The sequence below is a fragment of the Rhipicephalus sanguineus genome, chromosome 2, assembly GCF_013339695.2.
Source record: "Rhipicephalus sanguineus isolate Rsan-2018 chromosome 2, BIME_Rsan_1.4, whole genome shotgun sequence".
NCBI lineage: Eukaryota > Metazoa > Arthropoda > Arachnida > Ixodida > Ixodidae > Rhipicephalus > Rhipicephalus sanguineus.
Window position 1 is genome coordinate 69,571,888 of NC_051177.1, and position 25,341 is coordinate 69,597,228.

Here is a 25,341-nt window from a genome sequence, read left to right on the forward strand (position 1 = left end):
TTACATGTTACTAATTCGGCCGGCGAGCTCGCCATATATTAAAGAAGTCTTAATAAACCTCCACGTTTGTTGCATGATCGCGTGAACTGTGTCCGTGTGTTCCGAGAGCGGCGGCGTTTATATCGCTCAGACCCCACAGACTGATGATTAATGATCGCGTAGATTCATTTTTATAGATACTAATAGAACATTTATAAATGCATACTGACCATACGGACTTTGCGCTAACCACAAAACCCTAAGCAAACAATCCGCTTGCTTGCGCTGCAAAAACACTCGCACCCTTTTGCGCTTCTTTCTATAGCACAAAAATGATCATCTGGCTCGCTTGCATTTCCTTTCTCGAAAACTCGGCACTCGCTACTTTCCAGTGGAGAATGCTATGTCACATTAATAATGTGTGGGCCGTTTGTGACCTGGAAGCCTTGGGTGAACGACGTTAAGGTGAGGAAAAACACGCGAGCCAGATGATGATTGTTGTTGTGACAGAAAGATGCCTCAAAGAGTGTGTCTGTTTTTAGTGAGCGCAGCGTGGGTTGTGCACACTAGGTTCTCGCCATAATGCCCCTTTCCAGCTTCCTTGCAGTCTTGTGCCACACCACACTGTTCACATTGCGCAGACTCTCCTGTTCCCGCGCACAACCACACTTACAAGCCCTTGAATGCCACCTACAAGAAATGCTCAGAGCCGGGGGCACCCGGTGCTGCACCGTGCAGCTGCTCCACGTGCAAGGAGTCGTGCGTCCCTTCAGACTACCCAGAAACACACAAGCCTTGGCGGATACTCGGATTCAACGGCTTCTACTTGCTGGCAGGCGTTGGCTACTCAGTCTTCTTTGTGGTCGTCATGACGCTCTATCTTGTTGCACGTTTCAGGAGTCCCCACACTCCTAGTGGTAGTGTGAATGCAGGTGAGTGTAGCCTGTTCCTTGTTTTATTCAAGCCTCACTCAGCACAGTAGGCTTAGCATTGCAGTACTTGGCTCGTTGATTTGATTTTTATTGTGGCAGCCAGATTTCAAAAGGGTGAAATGCAAATTCTCTAGTTGTTGAATATAGGTGTGCTTTAAAAGAACTTCAGGTGGTCAACGTTATTTTAGAGTACTCCAGTATAGTAGGCCTCCTAGCACTCCTCTTGAATTGAACTTTCATGTTCTTCCATGCTTGTTTAGTTTCAGTGGCTTATGCCTCCTTGTGGTAACCTGCTGCAGCTTGGCTATCTTGTGTGTGTCTCAGCTGAAGCTTGAGCTCGCATGCACAAGTTCAACAGGCATTGTAGCTAGTAGCCACCAAATTTTAAGTGCTGCACACACGCATTGCCACTAGGGATGTGCAAATAGTAAATTTTAGGTTCCAAGCAATTCCAAGCAATAGTGATTTGGTCGAATAATTTTAAATAGAATAGTTCGAATAGTATATATAATGTATTATAAAGAAAAATAAGCATTTTTGTCGCGACCCAACTAACCTGCACAATATTTAAAAAAATTAACACAAGGCATGTGCAAAGGTCATTTTTTGGGGGTTTGAAGTGAAACTGAAGCAACTTTGAATAGTAGCAGGATTTGAATTTCAGTAGGATGCAAATGATAACTGGTGAAATACATGACGCCCACCGCGGTGGTGTAGTAGTTACAGTGCTCGGCTGCTGACCCAAAGGTTGCGGGGTCGATTCCGGTCATGGCGGTCACATTTTGATGGAGGCATAATGCTAGAGGGCTGTGTACTGTGCGATGTCAGCACACGTTAAAGAACACCAGATAGTCAAAATTTCTGGAGCCCTCCACTACGACGTGCCTCATAGTCATATCGTGCTTTTGGCTCGTAAAACCCCAGATATTACTATTATTATTATTATCATGAAGTACATTACATTATGAAAATTTACTACACTTGGCACATACAAGCCCGTATAACAAGCTTTTAAACTTAAAAATGAATTAATTGTGGTGAAGGCAATATGTAGATTTAACCTTAAAGTGTGGCTTCGCGGCAGTGCCGATTTCCCCTGGATGGATAAGGCACTGCATCTTCACGCTGCAGTGAAACCACCTTTACAGGGGGCGGGTGTTACATGCACTCAAATATCCATATATTCGTTCATTTCGAATCTAAATTCTCGTCGAAGCGAATTCGAATGCTGTAATATTTGTTGAAATATTCGAACAGCTCGAATATTCCTACATGCCTAGTTGCCACCACACAGCTAGCTTTGGTGGTCACTGGGTAACCGATGTGTTTTTTAGGTTATAGGGCTCGTATGAGCAGTTGTATGGCTACGTATTTGGTAGTATGTAGTTGAAAGTGTGCAGCATTTTGTGTTCATTGAGAAGTTTTACAAAGACTGTTTCTAAGTAGTACAGTAGACTCTCGGTAAATGGAAATCTCCTAAACGGAACTGCTGCTTAAATGGAACAACTGCCTCTGATATGATTGGTTTCGTGCTTGTATTCTGCACTCCTGTTCCTCTCTCAGTAAATGGAACTCCTGTTAAATGGAACACATTTTCCTGGTCCCTTCAGGTTCCGTTTAACAAGAGTTTACTGTATTACAGATTGATGCGCTGGTAAGCTGTAAATGAAAATGCACCGTTACCACTTTTTAAAGCATAAGCAGCATTCTTCTGCTAGGTTTCCAGAGAAAAGAATGTGTGTGTGTGTGTGCTTGTGGATGTATGGCATGTGTGTGACAGCTTAAAGAAAAAAAAAGACTGCAAATATCCTAGTGTATCCCTCGCGATTTGTGAAGAGAAGTAAACGGTGACCTCTGTCGTGGCCTACCGTAGTTACTCGCATACCATCAGTATCTACCAGTACCAGATAGTACATGTTAATGTATGCCAGTATTGGTTAATCCTGTCTAGTGTCTGCATGTGTTGACTAATAATGGCAAGTGTTAGCTAGTATTGGCTAAATGATGGCTAGGGTTGGCAAAAGGATGGCTAGCGTTACTTTGTTATGATGGCATTCTGCGTAATGCTTATGCACTACCTGACAATTCCACAGGGGAGGAGCTTTGCTTGTTTCTCTTTTTTTTATTTTGTTATTGTAACATTCGGTTGTTCCTTCTGCATCGTCCGCAGGCACTTCGTCCGAATTTTCAGATGATGCACCCCTGTATGCAAAGGATGGCTCAGCATCAAAGGGGGGTCGACTGCAGAGGGCACTGGTGACCCAGTTTGCAAACTGGGGTTGGCTGTGTGCTCGTTGGCCCGTGACGGTTATTGTGACGTCCCTTCTCGCCGTGGCCATCTGTTGTGCTGGTCTTGCCTTCTTCACTATTCGCACCAATCCCGTCGAGCTGTGGTCTGCACCAAAGAGCCGGGCGCGACTGGAACGAGAACAGTTCAATCAAGAGTTTGGGTGGGTGTCCTCCAGCGCAGCTGCTGCAACACTGGCTGAACGCGGCAAAAAATTTAGGCCTGTTAAGCAGGGCATGGAATTGGGCTTACGGAGACAAAAAAAACTTCTCTTTTCTCGCCAGAATTGAATTGGCTAAAACTCGCAGGACTTTTTGCATAAACACATACACACAAAAAAAATATACGTAGTATTATAAACCAGGGCACAGCTGCTACAGTAACCTAGCTGACAAAGCACCACATTCATGACGTGGGAGATGTGCCATAGTTTCGGCTACAATCTGCAGCAAACTGTTCTTTCATTTTCATATCCCTTTGTCTTATTATATTTATATGTTTCAGTTAAACATCATTTCCCTTACGCTTTTTCTAAAGTGACCCCCTTTCTTTTTCATCTATTTCTCTTCTACTCTGTCACTTGTATTAGTACTATGTTCTTCTCCATGCTTCCACACAGTGCCTTGGTGGTCAACCTGTAAGCCAAGTTTTAATGTCATAGTCAGGGTTTTATTCTTGATGGATTTTGCTCATACCAGATGAACATTGTGAGAATTATCTTAAAGTTGGCCATCACAACATTTTCATTTTAATTGGAGTCTTTCAGTTTCAATAACTGTAACGGCTATCATAGAATATATACAGTAAAACAATTTGTAGCCAACCAAATGTATATACAGTATAACCTCGTTACAACGGATCTGTTTACAACAGACATTCGGATATTACATAACAATTTGCGGCGTTATGCTGACCTCCTTACTTGTTCCATTGATTGAGCTTCGTTTACAAAGGATTCTGGTACAACGGACATTCGGATATAATTGACTAAAATGTCAGGCCAGCAAAGTGGTCAGGACTCCTTTAGAGCGGACTTTTCTACCACGGACATAGCAAATTCAATAACTTATGACTTCAAACATCGCTTAGCCTACTTTCGATACGGGAACAGCGCGCCGCGGATATCGACGTACCGATTTAAGCACGAAGGCCGCCGATCTCCGGTCTGTCAATGATCAGCCATGCCTAGCTGTAGTGACAAAAAATTGGCCCACAGCGTGCTTGGTGTTGAATTTTGGTACGCTGACGCTCGAAATTGCTAGCCGCTGCCACCGCTTCTCCGAGTGTTCGCTAGCGCGGACATGCGAAATGTTCTTGCCTGCAAAGTTCAGATTTGTCTCGTACAACGGCACCGTGAGCAGAGTTAGGCCTAGCCACGTCATCGAGAGAAAGCTCAGTTGCGATGTTCGTGGCCGCGGTGCCTTATGTTTCAAAGTACGTCATGCTCAATTGCGAGTACAAAGAGTTGTCCCGCGGTGGTCTTCGTCATAAGCTCCAAAGTGCTGATAAGAAGAACCTCTAACAGCGGGTCCAATGAGTCAACACTATTACAGTTGCACGTCTGCGATGTTCTACGCATGTCTGTGATGTTCGCGACGAGTGCGGCGCGCCATCGTAATCTGATGATTGAGCTTCCGCTTATAGCTGCCAAACTAAAGTGCTCTAAATTGTCGTCGACCCGTGAACATAGAATGAGTGCGAACGCGTCACTAAGTAGTGCAATTTTCGACAGCCATGACCTCGTGACACACAAGCAGCAAACGACGATCCTGAAGCGAGCATCACGGCAGAAGCAGCCAATCGGAGGCCTTGAATTGAACTTCGAACATGTGCTTTTTGTACGCTTGTTACTGAATGGAGGAGTTAGCTGAAATGGAGAACTTGAACACTTAGAAATGCTCTTTACGACGAGCCCTAAATGGTGGTGCCCGGTTGCGTCATTGCCGAGCTATAATTTTGAAAAACGTTTTTTTTTGCTATTTCCGCAATTTTCGCCACGTCGGCAGACGCAAAAAAAATTTTTTTTATAGCACTTCTACGTAGTTTTCAGTGAAGATATTTTGGAATCAGATAGAAAGTGGGCTACAGAAACTGAAAATGCGATTTTCCAAAAATCGCATTTTTTTTTGGTCCCCCGTTAAAAATAAGGCCATGTTTGTGACTTGTAATTCTATCCAGTTATAACAGACCCATTCACTGTTTACATAAAAGTCTGTTGTAACAGTACTACTTGGGTTTTACATACTCCCTTTACAACAGACCAACATCTTCTTCACTATGAAGGTCTGTTGTAATGCGGTTATACTGTACCATAAAATTGTGAGCATACGCCCCCTGCAATTTCGCTGCTAATACCACATCACATACAAGTGTCTGTGTAACTTCCTTTGGTGAACAACTTTCCCCATTTTAATAAACTTGGCACAGGATGTTATACTCTTTATACATTCAAAATATTAAATCTAATAATCATGATTGACTGTTATTATGTTTGAAGTAAGTGGATTGCATCTTTCCATTCACTGAAATTATAGCACACTTGGAGGGCCGTTTGGAAATGTGCGTTCTGATCGAACATTGGTTTGTACGTTGGCTGTGCAGGCCTTTCTACCGAATACAGCAAGTGGTAATTACACGTAATGGTGGCCAGCCATTCCCATACACGCTTCATCTGAAGCGGTACAACCTCACCATCAACTTTGGAGCAGTTTTCGACAAGGAATTTCTCCATCAGGTGAATGTACAACATAACATTTGGTGTCTTTTAATCTGTGCATGCGAAGCATGTCCTCTCAAATGCTGCTCACATACTGCAGGTCACCAGCTAAGAACAGGTGATGTAATAGTGTAAGACATTGATAGAATATTGTCTGGACCAGGTAAAAGCATCATTAAGACCAACATCAAAAGACAAAACTTTACATTTCTAGATCCGTAGGATTTGCGCATGGCAAATCTTACAATTGCAATGGCAAAGACTCAATTGAAACCAACTGTGTCTATACTTTAGACTCTTTGGTATGTCATATTAGGTACCATTGTTGTTGCAAATGAATCCAACAAAAAATGAGAGCGAAGCAAAAACACTGGCGCAGCTCTGCGTAGCTGTGAATGTGGGTCGTCACCTGTGAGATTTTACCACCTGCCTGTGGTAGACTCCCTGTGGTTGTGGCTTTCTGCCATGAACACTAGGTGTTTCTTTCTGATGCTAGAATGAACTGATGAACCGAGCAAACTTGCGTTCAGTGCACGCCTCTCATGTAATGCAAGAGCGTCCTTCCTATTCGTGTGTAGGTGGCTGCGCTGCAGGAGGAGCTTCTGGGACTCAAAGCCGAGTACGAAGGGCGAAATGTGACCTTGGAAGACATCTGCTTTTCACCTCTTGGCAATGGGAAGTGCATGATTCAATCGCCCCTCAACTGGTTTCAAAACAATGCCTCAGGTCTGGACCTGGTGTACAAAAACAAGACCTACCTTGATCATCTTTTCTTCTGCTTCAGGTAAAGAAAAAAATCTTGCAAGATTGACACCTTTTTGGTCACACCTGGGCCTTCTGCCATTAAAAACCACACATCATAGGAGGCATGCAATAGTGCAATGTTTTCTCCTCTCTTCTTTTTAGTTTCTCCTTTCTCTTAAAGGGACACTAAAGAAAAATATTAAGCTTGGTTAGATTAATTTTCTACGTGCTTTGGAGTGTATCGCAGCTTTCTGTGCACCAATAAATGAATTTTTCGTGGTGAAAAATTCAGTGCAAGTCCCTGGTGCCGCTGCTCAATGTGGATTGTCTGCGCCGAGTGGACGACTTCACGTCACCACCACGGCTGCTGATTTCGGTGAATCAGCGGGCGGCTGAGAGCTCGATGGCCGTAATATGTAGCAACAACTCTGGCTTACTGCCAGTTTATTTATTTTAAAAACTTACGTTATTCACTTTTCATCTGTAAGTTGAGTATCAAAATGGATGATCTGACGTCATTTATTGAGGTACCCACAGAGCGTGACAGAGGGTGCCACTCCAATTTCTGTTTTACTGTTTTCTCGCATACAGATGCTCTGTTCTCGCCAGAAACGGTGACTTGGTTGTTACACAAGCCTAATCTTTCAATCTAGCTCAACTTAATAATTCTCTTTGCTGTCCCTTTTAGAGAACCTCCAGTAAGGTGCTTATTTTTGTGACAGGTTGATCACTGCAAGGTGTAATAAAGCAGTGCCAGGAACCTCTGATGCATTTATTCTACAAGAGTGTGATGAGAGGTCGTTGAATAAACCCTCTTTTCCTTTGAACTTCTGTCGTGTTTGGATTTCCACGAGGGCACTTGAAGGCGCCATAGACTGCGATGCCTTTTTGTTTTTGTTCTTTCTGATCAGAAATGAACGTGGGGTGGCAATAAAAATAATGTCTTCTGCAGTATTGAGAATTGTGCCTTGATTTGAAGCTCTTTGAGAATTTCATGATTGGTGGGGAGTTTGCTGATGCAAAATGCCAGTTAAGAGGTTTTTGTACTGCATCTTCTCGTGCCTATGTCTCTCCATGGCGCTGCACTATCTCGCATAGCTTGGGAACATGTGAACTTGAACAGGATATGCCAAATTAACGGTTACGGGATGCACTGGATGCATATCGGGTGCCTACTTTAGTTTACCGCTAGTTGGTTGGGCGTCTTAAAATTAACAGATACAGGATGATGATACCATGTTTCGTGTCAAGTAAAATTGTAATGGGATGTGAAAATGAGAAAAAAAAAGCTACTTAAACTTGATTTCTTGTTTTTGACAGGCATAGACTGCCTGAGGAAGCACAGTTTAAAACATTAACGTGGAACTATGGAAGCACCCTTCACATCTTTGAAGTTTTCATGCAGAGAGGCATGCATAATGTTAGGCGCCCCTGAATTTCGTGGGCTGTCGTGTCTCGCACCGAATTCACCTCCTTACTATAAGTACTTTAAGTTCATTATACTTCGTTTGCCTCAGAGGAATGGATACTCGAGCTAGTTGGTGCTTTGCACCGCATGCCAACTGAGCTGCAATTATCTCTGTGGCTTCCCTATTTTTTCATGTGTCCCGTTTTGAAAAATCTAGCACATAATGAACTGCCATGGGCTGTGTGTCTTCTCCTGGCAGTTGGCTATGCAGGGTGCATATAGATCCTTGAAGCCTTTGGAAAACCCTTGAAGTTGAAAGGTGCATTTTCAAGGCCTTTGAAAGTTCCAGAATTTTCCTTCCTTGAATTGCGACTATCGAGACCTGTATGAACCCTGCTATAGGAATACTTACGTCTCCTACGATGTTATAATGTGTCAGCCGAGCTATATGGTGTCCCGCTTCACATCCAAGAGAGGAAAGAAAAAGGCGTTACCAAAAAGTAATGCTATTCATGCATTGTGTGAAGAAGTGTGTTGGTTGTTTGCAAACCCGATTGACTTTAAACATTGGCGCTTGAGGCAGTTGCAGTTTGTTCCTAAAAAAACGCGTGATCACTTCATAGTCCTATTGTGAGATGCTCAAGGTTGTTTTCCTATCTTTCCCAGTTCACCACTGTCACCTAGTGATGAAGGTTTTGGTTTCATAGTCCTATTGTGAGATGCTCAAGGTTGTTTTCCTATCTTTCCCAGTTCACCACTGTCACCTAGTGATGAAGGTTTTGGTGGGATGCCTTGCTTGGGCCAGTATGGTGGGCCCGTGTTCCCCTATGTTGGTCTTGGCAGCATCGACGGTGACCAGTATTCTTCAGCATCTGCACTTGTCATCACGATTCTTGTTAACAACAATGTGAACCCATCGCTTCTTGGACCTGCCATAGCCTGGGAGCGGAAGTGAGTCGCCCCTTCTAGCCTTGTTTGTTTTGCCCAAAAAGTTTTCTTCAGTTTAGCTATGTAGATGTGTAATTCGGTAGCAAAAGGCGGCCTTGCTACATATCTGCTGAGGAGACCACTTCAAAGTAAATGTACGAATGAACCGATTAGCCACTTGTTCATTGACTTGGGCAATTTTACTCGCGTGGGTCACGGAACAGTAGCAGAAAAGAAAGCAATCACAATAACAGATCATTGTTTGCAAGCGTATACGAAGCCCACCTTACCTATTATTAGAGAAAGCTAATGATCAGATTACGCTAAAGGATAAATTGAGAAGTCTAACAATAGATGCACGAATGCATTGGCATTAGAAAAATGTTAAGCTTTGCAACTCTGGGATGATGAAAACACATCTATTACGACTCATATTACAGCATTTTAAACTTCTGAAAACCTTTTATTGCACATTGAGACAGTTTAAGGCAAAAGTTTAGTAAGGCATTTCTTTACATTACACATGATTGTGTTCAGCGTGAAACCACGATGTGGGATCATTTTTGTTTTCTTTTGTGCAGGTTTATTCATACTCTCAAGAATTTTTCCAACGAAAACATGAGCGTTGCCTTTATTTCAGAGGTGAGGGCAGTTGCTTCCACAATTTTCCTAACAATTGAGAATTAAGAACTGCATGCATTGCAAGGCTAACGAGCGAAGTGTTTAGACCTAACGGGTGTTTTTTTTTAGCGGTGCCTTCTCTATTCGATGCTGCCCTGATCATCTGCCGTTTTCGGCTGGCTGATTGCGTTGATAATGCAGGATCTCTAGTTAGTAGTGCGACGAACGTAAACAGAGAAGAATCGCATGCACTACTAGTAGCTACAATAAATCCTCACTAACCAGCCCGATTTTCCATTCTACGGTGTCTGTTTTGCTCTGACCACTGATGAAGAGAGAAAAGCAGGAAAGGGAATGACATCAGAAAAGGCATTGCTACAGAATCATGGCCCAGGCGTGGCTACCTTACTGTTTACATTTTTTACAGAGCCGATAAGTGCAAGACGTCAAGCACTTAGTAGACAGTTCGAGAGGCCACGTGTTATGGTCCATAGATCACAGTACAGTGCTCTCCGAGTGTGATGATCATTAAATGTAAACACATTTTATTTTGTAAAGGTAATTGTTATTGGTTGCATCATGCAAACAGTGATGCTAGCAGTAGAAGCATATGTTATTCTCATAAAAAAATTTGGCCAGTGTTACATTTTTACTTTGTTGAAGAGTTTCAATGTCATTTTTATAAGGATGGGCGAATAGTAAATTTGAGGTTCGAAGCGAATCCGAAGCAAATAGTGATTTGGTCGAATAATTTCGAATCGAATAGTTCGAATAGTACTCACCACATATTAAGAAAAATTGAGCATTTCCTTCATGACCCTTGCACAATATTTTGAAGAATTGGAACTAGGTATGAGTGAATGGTTACTTTTTGGTTTGAAATGAAGTGGAAGAAACCTTGAATGGTATCAAAATTTGAATAGCAGTAGGATGCGAGTTGTAAGTGGTAAAATACGTTACAAGTTAAAAATTACTATACTTAGCGCATATAAGCCCATATAACACGCTGTTAAATTAAAAAAAATATGTACACTTAACCTTGAAGTGTGGCTTCGTGGCAGTGCAGATTTCTCTTGGCAGGGTTGTTTCACGCTACAGCAACCTGACGCTGCAGTGAAACCACCTCTACAGGGGGTTATGTGCTGTCAAACAGTTTCCTACAATACTTACTAGAGGGAACTCTGGCGCTAGTGTCTATGGGAGCTGCAACGCATGGTGCTTCAGCCAGCATGGGAATGATGGGTAGTACACGGATTTGTCTAAGCTTCGTTCTTTCGGCTCCGTTTGGTTTCGCGTTTCCTGCATCCGCTTTGTCGCAAACTGAAGTTCAGTAAAAGTCAGCAGTTGCACTTCGCCACTTTAACCTTTTTAGCTTCACCAATTCAAATCTGGTCACGAAGTTCACAACGGTCCATTCTTTTATCCGAAAGAAAACCAAAACGCAGCAATAAACAAAGCCACAAGTGCGTTCGAAGCCCGCAAGTGCGAAGACTAGGCAAATCCGTCTACTTCGTATCATTCCCATGGTGGCTGAATGATCGCAGCGCCAGAGTCCCCTCTAGTTAACCCTGTAAAACCCAGTGTATCATATATGATACATTAAAAATAATGCCTCAAAAGAGGTAATAAGCCCGTCAAAGCTTCATGGAAAAGCCATTATTGCATATTGAACATGTTATAATGAAGTTACACTGAGTTATTCATTTAATCAAGTTAATTAAGTAATTTTAATTAAGAGTAATTAAGTTATGATCAAAATAAAATTTCGCCCTTTTTTTTCTAAGAATGAACTCTATAAGAAGAGTAAATATGGTGAGTGTTTTTTCACAATTTTTCTGAAGGCAGAACACCTTTTGGGCATTACAGGGTTAATTTTAGGAAACTCTATGATCAAACATGCATATATTCGTTCATTTCGAATACTTCAAAATTTCGAATAATATGAATTCGTATCGAAGCGAATTCGAATACTTTAATATTCGCAAATATTCGAAATGTTCGAATATTCGCCCATCCCTACATTTTTACTATAAGTTTCTACTTTGAGCTCATAAAGATTAGGTGTGCATTATGTTAGGGGGTGTGTTACAACCATCGGAATACAACAAAATTGAAGCAGCAGTGTATTAGGTGTGTTTTCTGCCTCTTCATGAAATTCAGAACCGCCCAACTGTTATGCATTTTGTTCGTGCTGCCATGATCAAATTAATGGAAGCCGACTCAATTTTGTTCTATGCTTGAATACAATCAAGCTCAGGTACTAATGTTACAGTTAATTCTTAGATATGTGATGTGTGCATCTTTTCTGCCTTATCTGAAATTAATCTGAGAATATGTCAAGTTTGTACGCATTCATGGCTGACAGTGCATCGCGGAAAGGGTCCTCATGGTAGGGTGTCACTGGGACGAGATCTAGGTTATCAAGGAGTACCGTAGAAGGTGCTGATCTGTTTTGATCGGTTTTAGCACCTAACATCAGAACTGCCTATGTTCTTATGTGTCCAGAGTTCATGGATTGCAATTTTTATTCCAGCACAATGAACTTGTTCCTTTGGTATCTGCTATGCATTCTCTATCAACCTTTAATACGTCAAGATTTTCAGTTATATTGTGGGTCATTGATATTGTAACATTTACCATTTTTTACACTTAGAGAAACACTAGTCAGTCTTGACCAATAGAGTGTTGTCCAAAAAACTCTATTTTGTAACTTCTGCAGTGAAGAGGTTTATTAATAGAGGAGACTGTGGGGACTAAATATTAGTTTTAAATTCTATGCCAGTAGGCAAGCTCTGGCACATGATGTGCCACTGTGGCATAACATGTTTCAAAGTAAATTCTTGCATTTGGACTGTTTTGGTCTGAGAAAAATTTTTAAAATTTGCTGGATTTGCTCTCTGGCTTGTTTAAAATGTTACAATGTAACTCACTTTTACCAGTAAACAAATTTCCTGCATATCAGAGTTTGAAGTGAATAGTGATTTGGTAGAATAATTCAGAATCCAATTTGAATAGTATATATCACGTATTATAAAAAAATGAGCATATTTATCATGACCCAACTAAGCTGCACAATGTTTCTTGAAAATTGAAACAAGGCATGTGCAAATGTCATTATTTTTGGTTCAACGGAATTGGAAGCAACTTTGAATAGTAGCAGGATTTGACTTTCGATAGAATGCTAGTGATGACCTGTCAAATATTACGTTTTAAAATTGACTATACTTAGAGCATATAAGCCGGTATAACGATATTTTAAACTAAAAAAAATGATGAATCAATGTGAGGGTAATATGTTCACGTAACCTTGAAGTGGGGCTTCGCGGCAGTGCGGATTTTTCCTGGAAAGGTTTATTCATGGTACAGCACCCCTCCACTGCTGTGAAACCACCTTTACAGGGGGTTTCATGCGTTTTATATATCTCATTATTATTTCGACTACTTCAAAATTTCGGATAACTTAAATTCGTGTCGAAGCGAATTGAAATACTGTAATATTCACTCAGACACTTGAACGAATATTCGCACAAGTCTAGATGTGACAGTTTTCCAGCTGTTGTCAAAACCTATGTTCTATTTTTTTTTCTGTATTAGGGCAAGGTGGGGCAAAATGCGACAAAAATGTGAAAATAGTGAATATTTTTTTTATTTCACTCGTTACCATAAAATGTCAACACAGGAACTTTGTCTTGGGTACAAGGTATGTTCTACATAAATATGGCCATGCTGGGACCGTTCAAAGTATTAGTATAACGTCGTTACAATGGATCTGTTTACAACAGACATTCGGATATTACATACCAATTTGTGGCGTTATGCCGACCTCCGTAATTGTTCCATTGATTGAGCTTCGTTTACAACGGATTCTGGTACAACGGACATTCGGATATAATTGACTAAAATGTCAGGCCAGCAAGGTGGTCAGGACTCCTTAGAGCGGACTTTTCCACCACGGTCATTAACTTTCGACTTCAAACATCGCTTAGCATACTTTCGGGACGGGAGCAGCACGCCGCGAATATCGACGTACCGATTTAAGAACAAAGGCCGCTGATCTCCGGTCTGTCAATGATCAGCTATGCCTAGCTGTAGCGACAAAAAATCGGCGCGCAGCGTGCTTGGTGTTGCGTTTTGGGACGCTGACATGCGTAATTGCGAGCCGCTGCCACCGCTTCTCCGAGCGGTAGCTGCGCGGTGAGCTTGGCCGGGGGGATGCACAAAATGAACATCCGCGGTTCTGAAGAGCCAGCGGGCGATGTGATTCGTTGCTTGCGACGAAGGACATTGCGGCTTCTTCACTTTCGCATGTCCGCTAGCGCGATGTTCTTGTCCGCAAAGTTCGGATTTGTCTCGTACATCGACACCGTGAGCGGAGTTAGGCCTAGCCACGACATCGAGTAGAAAGCTCGGTTGCGATGTGCGTGGCCGCGGTGCCCGATGTTTCAAGGTACGTCATGCTCGATTGCGAGTACAAAGAGTTGTCCTGCGGTGGTCTTCGTCATAAACTCCGAAATGCTGATAAGAAGAACCTCGAACAGCGGGTCCAACGAGTCAACGCTACTAGTCGCACGTCTGCGATATTCTACGCACGTCTGCGACGTTCGCAACGAGTGCGGCGCGCTATCGTAATCTGATGATTGAGCTTCTGCTTGCAGCTGCCAAACTAAAGCGTTTTAAATTATCGTCGACCCGTGAACACAGAACGAGTGCGAACGCGTCACTAAGTACAATTTTCGACAGCCACGACCTCGTGACACACAAGCAGCAGACGACGATCCTGAAGCGAGCATCACGGAAGAAGCAGCCAAAACATGTGCGTTTTGTACGCTTGTTAGTGAATGGAGGAGCCAGCTGAAACGGAGAACTTCAACACGGAGAAATTCTCTTTATGACGAGCCCAAATTGGTGGCGCCCGGTTGCGCCGTTGCCCACCTATAATATTGAAAAACGCATTTTTTTTTGCTATTTCCGCAATTTTCACAAAGTCGGCAGATGCAGAGAAAAATTTTTTATAGCACTTCTACGTAGTTTTCATTGAAGATATTTTGGAATCCGATAGAAATGGGCTACAGAAACTGAAAATGCGATTTTCCAAAAATTGCATTTTTTTTTGGTCCCCCGTTAAAAATATGACCATGTTTGTGACTTGTAATTCTATCCAGTTATAACAGACCCATTCACTGTTTACATAAAAGTCTGTTGTAACAGTACTACTTGGGTTTTACATACTCCCTTTACAACAGACCAACATCTTCTTCACTATGAAGGTCTGTTGTTATGAGGTTATACTGTATTTTAAAAAGAAACAAAAAATGCAGCAAATGTCTCATTTTGCCCCAACCTGCAGGGCAAAACAAGACAGTGTGAAAAAATTTTATCCTTTCAGTTCTTGCAGTAGAAGCACTTCAATTTCACTCCGTGGGCCGCCACGCAGTCTTCATGCGCCCAGTCTTTGCACTGCCCGCTTTGAATTCAGACAGAACACGGCACTGTGTTGCTCCGAAACTCCTGAAAAGGATTCAGTGCTTTTTTTCATGTCGTTTTCCTCCCAGGAAACTCTAGATGATATTCTCTTGAACGTCCGCACCATCCTTAACAAAAAGATATTATATGTAATGAGCGTAAATAAACTGTTCACTTAAGACACTCTCTAAAACAATTCAATGCCTTTTTGTCGTGTTTTGCCCCTCTCACATGCCCAAATTCAAAAACATTTTGCCCTTTGGCCCACGGCACCAAATGAAGTAAACTTTTGTTGGCATGTAGCTAGTAGTATAAAGTAACAACATAAATATTTACGTTCTTGTACTGACGCTGGAGTAGCTTCATGCACGGATCCGAAAATATGGCTGAGCAGAATTTGGATCCTTTTTGGCGGGTCACGAACACATTGACATCAGCCGCACAATTTTTCCCGCACGAACGCTGTGAACGATCAACTTTTACACAAGAAATATCGAAAACTACTGGCAGCTATTGCTGAAATAGAGAAAAAGAAAAGGTACATTTTGTATTAGTTATAGAGGGTTGCAAAGTCAAAATGTTGTGTTTTGCCCCGCGTCTCATTTTGCTCCGCCTTACCCTACTAACCATCTTCTTACAGTAACTGCTTCTTTCTTATTATAATGCTGCTCCTTCCAATTTTCTCCAGCTTTTTAAGTTTCTTCTCTTATTCACACAATCTTTATATTTCACATGCTTTAATATTTCGTGTTTTCATTGCAATCTCTTCTTCTTCAACAGAATTCCGTAGAAGATGAGCTGGAGAGAGAGAGTCGATCTGACGTGTTTACCGTCCTGCTCAGCTACTTCGTCATGTTTGTGTACGTTTCTCTTGCCTTGGGCCAGTACCGTTCCTTCAAGACAGTGCTGGTGAGTGTAGCATCAATGCACCTTCCATACTGTGCTTGCCGCATTTGTCTTATTTTCTGATGTGCATCTGTGCACTGGTTTGGGCTGCTATTCTGCCATATGCAGGAAGGTAGTACAGTAGAACCCCGCTGTTACGTTCCTCACTGCTGCGTTTTCCCGGCTGTTACGTCGTTTTCCGCCGGTCCCGGCATAGCTCCCATAGGATACAATGTATTGGGAACCCCGCTGTTACGTCCTGTCGGACCGTTCCCGTATGATACGTTGCGAAGTGCGCCCGGAGCCAACCGAGTGACTACCAAAGAGAGCGGCCATGGTGCATTTTCACGCAGCTTGGCCTCGTTTGACCGTAATATTAGCCGCATGAGAGGCGCAAGCAGCAGAATCTTTCAATTGATGCAAACAAAAGCATGGCCTTCGATATTCAAATTGCAAAGATGGCGTCTATGACGTAACTGCTCGCGAAAGCAAGGCCTTCGAGATTGGCATTTACTATTGACAAAAGCATAGCATCTGAGATTTGCATTGCACAAACATGGCGTGTATGACGTAATTGCTTGCGAAAGCAAGGCCTTCGAGATTGGCATTCACTTCTGCCATCACGTTGGCGTAGACTCATCATCATCATCGTTATTTGTCGGAGAACGGGAGGAGTTCGAGCTGGTTGGAGCTCGCATGGTCGTGCGTGCGGTTCGCGGTCGGACTCGCCGCGCCGGTCGTGATTGCGTGTGCTTAGTTCTTTCATGCCTACAGCTGTTGGTGTTAAAAAAATCACATACGTTGATTACATTTCTGTGGATAAGGCCGTCCTAAGCTCCGCGTTTTTATCCATCGACTAGATCGCGGCTGAGCGCGCCAATTTTCGTGCTGCTCGTAAGAATTGAAATAAAATTCTGTACCGCTAAATATTTTGCCGTTTTTCCTGTTTTTCAGCTCTTACATTTCCCGTCTCTTACGTTTATTTCCTACGGTCCCTTCAAAAACGTATCAGCGGGGTTCTACTGTATGTCTTAAGTTTGCGGAGATATTAGGGGTCAGGGTATTCATTCGTCTTTTATGTTACTTTGACCATATCAGCCAGCGGCGGCTGCCATTTTACGTTGCCCATTCCATCTAACCAGTGAAAGCATTTGCTTAACTTTCCAACCAAGCACTCAAGATCTTTGCTGCCATGAAATTGCTGTCACTGTGTTTACTGCCTCATAGCAGATAACCCACAGACACATTTGGTGGCTGAAAAAAAAAAGAAACAAGGACAAGAATGCTTGGTGGTGTTTCTACAGTAGAATCTCGCTGATACGAACCTGGCCGATGCGAATTTCTGTTAGATACAAATTCGTGAAATTCCCTGGCTCAATGTCATTGGGTCCAATGGCCCAAAATTCGGGTGTTTCGAACAGCTTTCCGCATTGCCACGGGTGATACGAACTTCGGTACTGAAACCGTCGAGCGACGGCTGACAACAGCATGCTCTGGTAGCTCTGGAAATATGCGCATGGCCAGCACGCATGGACTGAATAAGCAACTACTGCTCGCCGCAACCACTGCGCATGCAACTGCGGTCACTGTTGACACGATCATGTGCGGCGACGACGAAACTCCGGTAGTGCACGGACATCCAACGCTCAGAGTCGATGGGATCCTGCTTTCTGCAACCGGTGCGGACGAAACCGTGGTAGATGTGATCATAGCAGCGACGCAGTTCTGAAGGCACATGCGCGGCCAGCGCAGACAGATTGAAAACTGAACTACCGTTTGCCGCAACTACTGCGCACGAAACCGTGGTCGTTTAGACGTGGTCATCTATTGCAACTATGCAGCTCCGAATGTATGTGGCTAACCCAGCGGTAGATTAAAGGCAATAACGTCATAAAAATGCACGAAGCCTTTTGGCGTTCCTGTCGTTCGCTTATGACTATGTTGAAGCGGATCTCGGTACTTAGTATTCAGTTGGCCTCAAGCAAGGCTTTGATGGGCACGTGTACGGCAGCCAGCTGCACCATCCATCTGTTCGCGTGCATCCCAGAAAGACATATGCAAATTCTTTCTATAGAAATAAATGTTTTGTGCATATGTCGTGGTTTGAAAAGTGCTTTGGTAGTTTTTTGGTGATATGAAATTTTGTATTACACGCAATATCCCCCCCCCCTTGAGATTCGTATCACCCAGATACTACTGTATAATGTTCGCAAGCCATATGAGAAGAAAATGGGCATAACATTTCTTTAAGTGGTCCATTGCTGCATCTTGGAGACCGTAAGCTGCCGTGGCAGTGTGTCTCGCTGCTAAGCTCGAGGGCGCAGGTTCGATTCCCGACCACGGCGGCCACATTTAGAAGGGGGTGAGATGCGAAGAACACTTGTGTGCTTAGATTTAGATCACATTAAAGAACTCCAGTTGGTTGAAATTTCTGGAGCCCCTCACTACAGCATCTCTCATAATCACATCATGGTTTTGGGACGTCAAACCCCAACACATTATTATGCATTAATCAGGGACGTCACGTGCGGAGATTTCGGCGTGAAATTTAAAAATGGTACTTTGACCTTGATGTTCTCCTCGATTAATAAACTTGTGACAGGGATATTAATGATATTATAAAGCCTACATGAATATCAAAGTGGGACAACAGCTCAGTGGACGATGGACACTTAAAGGGGTACTGACACCTTTTTTCGAAGGCGAGTGTACTCCGCCATACAAATATCCTGTATGCAGAGACGGCTTTGAGCAAGTGTGAAGCTCGGCAAATTCTGATATTTAATTTTGATATTAAAGTCAATTTTTCCATGGCGCATCTACCGACATCGACACTAGCTTGACGTCAGGCTACAGTACTAATTCTGGTGACTTCACGCAGCAGTCTGGCTAGTTGTGATGACGTCAGGTACCGAAACTTCCAAGATGGCGGCTTGTGCGTCACTAAAACATTCAAAATGGCCGCTTCTACGTCACCAACGGAGCCACACTTGCGGAGCGGCTGTGGAAACGTCACTGTATATTGTGCGAGCACGTGACGAGAAGCTCATACCGTGTTGTGACGTCAGGGTACAGTAGGAAACGAAACTAGCTTTTAAAAACACACTGTAATTACTTATTCAGGGTGCACTCGCGCTTAGCACTACCTTTTCTAGGGTCTTGAGGGCTTGGCCTTTCATTTGCCGCAAAAGAACAAGTGAAAATTTTCGTGTCAGTACCCCTTTAATTGAAGTGTCGATCAATACAGTTGACTGAGAAGATGGTTTTCGCCTTCGAGTCATCTTAGGCGAATGCCTAAGGGCCACACGCCCCTCACTATGGCGTCTCTCATAATTATATCATGGTTTTGGGATGTCAAACCCTAACAATTATTATTATGCATTGTCTTAGAGACCGAATGCTTCCCTAGCCCCTTGAAAGAAAAATAAACAAGATAGAAAAATAAAAGGCATGTGCCTTGGTGGTTGATAGCCTTGTGACATTGTTTCAAATGTAGAACCTACTCTAAGGCTTGCAGTGTTAAGCTTTTAACACGTAAATAACGGCTCTGAAGGCAGTGGGTCTTTTTGATTCATCATCTCTGAGTGTCTGGGACTCCCAGAGAGGCTGCGTGTGGCAATTCTCATTGGCTGAATGCATTGCCTCAGGCAGTCCGAGATGGCAGATCAAAGATCCCTAGTTTGTTTTTTTCATACGTCTGCCGTTGTCATGCTGAAATTTAACCCTGGCTGTGTGAAGGCATGCTGTGTGTCTTGTTGCAACTACAGGTGGACTCTCAGATGACACTGGGCTTGGCAGGCGTCGTCATAGTTCTCGCCTCAGTGGCCTCATCGCTTGGACTGTTCAGCTACTGGGGCACGCCGGCCACCCTGATCATCATCGAAGTCATCCCTTTCCTCGTGCTGGCTGTCGGCGTGGACAACATTTTCATTCTTGTCCAGGGATTTCAGGTAAGCTGGTGAAATTACGGATGGTGCTACGCGACTCTGTAAGGCCATCTTCAAAAACAGGGCGTGCCTCTTCTGCATCTTGATGAGCAGGGAGTGAGGACGCAGTGCACTTTGTACACTTCAGCGCAATTTGAGCATGAGAATAACAAAATCTTTGTGAAAGTCAACTTGGACATTCTCTCAGGGGTGAACTTTTGAAAAGTATGAACCGTCTTTCTTTAGGAGGCTTCGGGGTTAACTGGGACAAAACGCTAAGCTTTCATCATTAGACAATGCACTCTTTTACTGATGTTACGTCCACTGCAGGAGGAAGGACTCTCCTAGTGATCTCCAACCCATCCTGTCCTTTGCATTCAAATCTGATTCGTATTGTCGAATTTTCTTTCCTCCATATTATATAAAACCAGTATACTGTTTACTAAATGTACATGTTGTTTGCAGTATTTATGTGACGCAAAGACCTCCACAGCGAGCCAATCCTGAAGGAATGCTGATGAGAAAAATTACTCGTATTTTTAATTGATTTTTCTACAATACCAGCAAAGTCACCTTTGCTGTGATAAACGAGAGTAAATTTTGACATGAATTTCGACTGGATCTAATTGGGCCTCGTTAATATCTGTAGGTAAAGATGGATCACATTGTTTACTAAATTAATTGCTTGTTTCACTCGCATTGTTAGATCACATTGTTTACTTAATTGCTTGTTTCAAAAACTTACTTACACATACTGACACCCCTTCCTCTTTCCCCCCCAAGTTGATCTCTGTGACATCATGTTTAGAGACTGCCGCTGTAGAATTTCAATGCAAAATTTATAAAATCCAAGTATGACCATTTTTTTTCCTAATGGTCAAACTGTTGCCTCACCTCAAGCTCAACAAAAATAATTTTGAAATGTTTTATTGGTGTAAAACTGACTTGTTTCTCTCTAATGTTCCTTTAGAGGCTCTACCATTTTGATGCTGAGCCATTTCATTCTCTTCCTTGTGCAGAGAGATGATGGGTCAGAAGATGAGCCTATTGAAGACAAGGTGGCACGTGTGGTGGGGAACCTTGGACCATCTTTGCTCCTGGCTAGTTTCTCGGAAGCTACTTGCTTTTTCCTGGGTAGGAATTTGCTCATTGTAACTTTTGTATTTTATGTGCTCCCCCTTCTCCCCATGCAAAAAAGGAGCATCAATAACCTTGTGTGCCGTCTGTTGAGTGAATTCTGCATTCTGCGGATACTGGGCCTTTATTAGGCTTCAAGGTCGCTTTTAGTTAGGCTTGTGCAAATATTCGAGCAGTTCGAATATTTGAACGAATTTTACAGTATTCGAATTCGCATCGAAATGAATTTAAATTATTCTAAATTTCGAAGTATTTGAAATGAATGGACATACCTAAACCGCATGTAATCTCCTGTAAAGGTTGTTTCACTGCAGTGGAGGAGTGCTGTACCGTGAATACACCTATCCAGGGGAAATCTGCACTGCTGCGAAGCCTCACTTCAAGGTTAAATGACCATATATTACCCTCGCATTGATTCATCATTTTTTTTAAGTTTAAAAGCTCGTTATACCGGCCTATATGCTCTGAATATAGTAAATTTTAAAACATAATGTATTTCACTGGTTATCACTTGCATTCTACCGGAAGTCAAACCCTGCTACTATTCAAAGTTGTTCCACTTCCCATTGAACCAAAAAGAATGACATTTGCACATGCCTTGCTTCAGTTTAAAAAAATATTGTGCAGGTTAGTTGGGTCATGACAAATATGGTCATTTTTCTTTATAATATGTGATGTATACTATTCGAATTCTATTCGAAATTATTCGACCAAATCACTATTCGCTTCGAACTTAAAATTTAGTTTGCACAAGCCTACTTTTAGTGCCATCGCTATTCCTTCTTTACAGTGTGGTTGAGTCTCACTTGAAAAAAATATTGTTGTGGTGTTGTAGTGCAACAGTACAGCAGGAGTGAGATGAATTATTAGAATCGTGAAAGGCACTTCTGAAGCACATTGTCGTTGCCCCATATATGTGTCACATAATGGTATGCTGCAGAGTTCTTTGTAGGAGAAGCTTCATTTTCTAGTGAAAACTGAAATTCGTTGCTGATGACATATGCAGGAATAAACATTTGCCATTTTCTTCTTGCATTCAATACACATCCAGAGAATTCTTCTGGGACAAGTTACGATGTTGGCTAGATTGAACTGTGAATGTCGCTGGAGCCAACGTTGCTACGGGAGGGCTTGTCTTCATCAGGGCAGGAACTGCCTTCCTTAGCAACATGTTTGTGTATGCCTTGCGCACTCTTCCCCAACCTCAAATGTGGAGGAAATGAAGAAGAATAAGATTGTGCGATTTTTTGTTACTTCAAGTCTCTATCTTCCCCTGAACCTTTGTAACGTTGAATATAGTTTCACGTGGTAAATATATAGACTTTTGCTGCAAGTAAAGCAGCAGTCATACACTGAGAGGTAAATTCGCAGCAATTCGTCCTGCATTAGAAAAAAATGTCTCTCATTCTTTTTATCTTGTGGTTGTATGCATTTTATGCACCAGGTGGATTGTGTATTGAACAATGAACAAGCTCTTTCTGTTCTTTGAAGGGGGCCTGAGCACGATGCCGGCTGTGAAGACGTTTGCACTGTATGCTGGCCTTGCGCTTCTCGTCGACTTCCTGCTCCAGGTGACCTGCTTCGTTGCTCTGCTCACGCTCGATGCAAGGAGACGGAGGGTAAGTTTCTTTCGGCTTTTATTGCGACCTTAATGTTGCTGAAGCAGAACTATACCTACCATGGTGGCAGTGTAGTGCATTGTGCTTCCAAGCCCGGGGATGTAGGTTCAATTCCCAGCCATTGCAGTGATATTTCGATGGTGGTGAGATGCAAGAACACGCGTGTAGTTTTTAGGTGCATGTTAAAGAACCCCGTGCGGTCACAATTCATTCAAAGTCTTCCACTACGGTGTACCTCACAATCGTATCTTCGTTTTGGCGCGTAAAACCCTGGAATTTAACTAATACGAGTAATATTGTATGTGAATAGAGCTTTTGCTGTGACTGTGACAACTACGGGTATTTTGCTCTTTGTTATTTAGCTATTTTCATATGACTGTTTGCTATTTGCATCCACACACAAGTCAGCAGACCAACAGGCCGTAAAAACCTACTGTATTGCTACTTGAGCATGTTGTGTTGCTATGGCAACCTAGATGCATGACGCCACTTCCTGCTGAAGTATTGCAAACCTGGATGTGGTAGTTTCTGGCTAAGAAATGCTGATTTGGTATACCTTTTTTCTTTTTTTTTTTTGATGTAGTGGCTTTTGTTTTTCTTTTTTTTCTAGATGCAACGCATGGATGTATGCTGCTGTATTTCGGGATCCCAGACAATCTTCATTGAGGATGGGTCTTCGCAAGGATTCTTGTACAGGCTTTTTGAAAACTACTATGCCCCTGCCTTGATGAAGGAACCAGTTCGGCTCACTGTGGTTAGTGTTCAGGCTGCTTCATCTCATGTGTAGTAATTATTATTATTATTATTATTATTACTATTATTATTATTATTATTATTATTATTATTATTTTAATTTCATAGTTGTTACTGAAATATTTCTGCAGTTGTGTTACTGATACATACAGTGATGTTAAAATTGTTAGCTGGTTACCCATTAACTCTGGGTGCCTTGTCAGAAAAAAACGCTGCCGTTCAATAGTCGAGGCTCCTGAGAACACGTGAGCCATACATTATAGCGCAGCACGCAACCTGGAATTTACAATTAATTTTCAAAGTGAGCTAAAAATCGTTCCCCCTTGACAAATAATGCCATAAACCCAAATGACCATGTTCTAGACCCAAAGTCCATGGCCATTGGCTGATTTGAGCATCATGAGCTGCATAGCTACCGTGGCCGCCACAAGATGCCGCCATGTGCCTCCGTGCGCGCAATCACGCTGAAAGTAAGCAGCACGTCCTAAGAAGAAAAAAGTGCTCAAGGTCATGACGTGCGCTGACGAAGAGACGCATCTTTTTGCCCCCACGTCAACCCCCCCCCCCCCCGCATAGCTTTAAGTGTGCTTGCTAGTACAAAAGGAGAGAGAAAGCGCTTGAAGCGTGCGAAAGATTCCTGTAACTGCGCTCGTACTTGATGGATTCTAAGCATTTTTGTGGCAGTCGATTCATGAGGCAATAGGCTCTTTTAGTGAAGCCATTCAATGATTACTTAGAAGAGTGTTGCAGGGCCTCTTAAGCCAGTCCTCATAATTTGAACATTAGATACATTAAACAGTAAATGAGTTTAACATCCCCATGACAGAGGAGCATCCACACCTGAGATGTTAAAACTTGTCGATCAGTTAATGCACATGAAATCAAGCTTTGTTGTACGGACATGCAACTGTATAACAATGTGTCACTTGATAGCTCTCTGCGTACTTGGTCCAGATTGCCTCGATTTGGCTACACTAGCTTTGTGTGAGCCAGGGGCGGGGAGTGAAAAGTGTGTGATGTCAAGAATCGTTACAAAATGGAACCCCAGAATTAATTTTTCTTAGACTGCAAAGCTAAATTTGAGGAAGCACTGTTGACCCGTCTTCATCTTTGTGCTACTTTTGGATGCATGGCATTGTTTAGGTTTTGGATGGATGCCATCTTTTTAGTTGTGCATATCTGTTGAAACAAGAGATGTTATATAAATTTATTGCAGAAGGCCTAACGCTTTGCAGGTTATGCTGTATTTTTCCTTTTGCAATCATTGCAAAAATAGAATGCCATATTTTAAATGAAATAAGAAAAATAATTGCTGGTTGTCTTCCATTTTGTTTCCCAACGGAATCTTGATTCTTCGATATTTTTTATTCAGTCAGAAGAATTCCTCTTGTGCTGGTGGTATTGCGCAGCATAGTTTTTAGTGGAGGCTGAAAGAGCCTTGAAAAAAGAAGTACTTTTACTCTCTCAACTGTTTCTCATGTTTCTTTTTCCTCTCCACTTTACATTGCAGGTGTTGGTGTTTGTTGGATGGGCGTGCTTCTCATTTGCGGCTCTTGGAAACACCAAAATAGGCTTAGACCAGGAGATATCTATGCCCCTTGTGAGTTTTATCTTGGTTGGCAGAGTCATGATTGGTGATTCAAATAGCCCAGTGACTGTGTGTGATAGAGAAGAGTGCCTCTTTAAAGTTGAAGTTTTGAAAGTAAACTTTTGAACAATGAAGCATGCGCTGTACATTGTTTGTGGAACAGCTACAGTGCTTGGTGCTGATCCTGCACATGTATTGTAAATACAGTTGCACCCTTAGTGGAGTGCTCTTGTCGCAATGATACTCGTCAGTTGGCTTGCTAACATTGTGCTTGATCGTGATATATACTTGTACTGATTTATACTTAATCATGACTTACTGATCAGGTATGCTGTACGTGACAGTAACATGTATGG

General features: G+C 42.5%; 1 protein-coding gene across 2 annotated transcripts in view; it reads left to right on the plus strand.

The window, feature by feature from the left end:
* LOC119383145 (NPC intracellular cholesterol transporter 1) overlaps positions 1–25,341 on the plus strand; it is a 67,294-nt gene that overhangs the window by 13,853 nt on the left and 28,100 nt on the right. For both annotated transcript variants that reach the window (XR_007415086.1, XM_049412428.1), the window contains exons 5-16: positions 621–911; positions 3,082–3,361; positions 5,800–5,932; positions 6,493–6,698; positions 8,817–9,017; positions 9,575–9,635; positions 15,858–15,986; positions 19,730–19,912; positions 20,908–21,022; positions 22,517–22,644; positions 23,255–23,398; positions 24,908–24,997. Coding sequence is in view for 1 of the 2 variants with exons in the window: in XM_049412428.1 (XP_049268385.1) it covers positions 621–911; positions 3,082–3,361; positions 5,800–5,932; positions 6,493–6,698; positions 8,817–9,017; positions 9,575–9,635; positions 15,858–15,986; positions 19,730–19,912; positions 20,908–21,022; positions 22,517–22,644; positions 23,255–23,398; positions 24,908–24,997 (1,961 nt within the window). In the remaining variant the exon portion in view is untranslated. The remainder of the gene's footprint in view (positions 1–620; positions 912–3,081; positions 3,362–5,799; positions 5,933–6,492; positions 6,699–8,816; positions 9,018–9,574; positions 9,636–15,857; positions 15,987–19,729; positions 19,913–20,907; positions 21,023–22,516; positions 22,645–23,254; positions 23,399–24,907; positions 24,998–25,341) is intronic.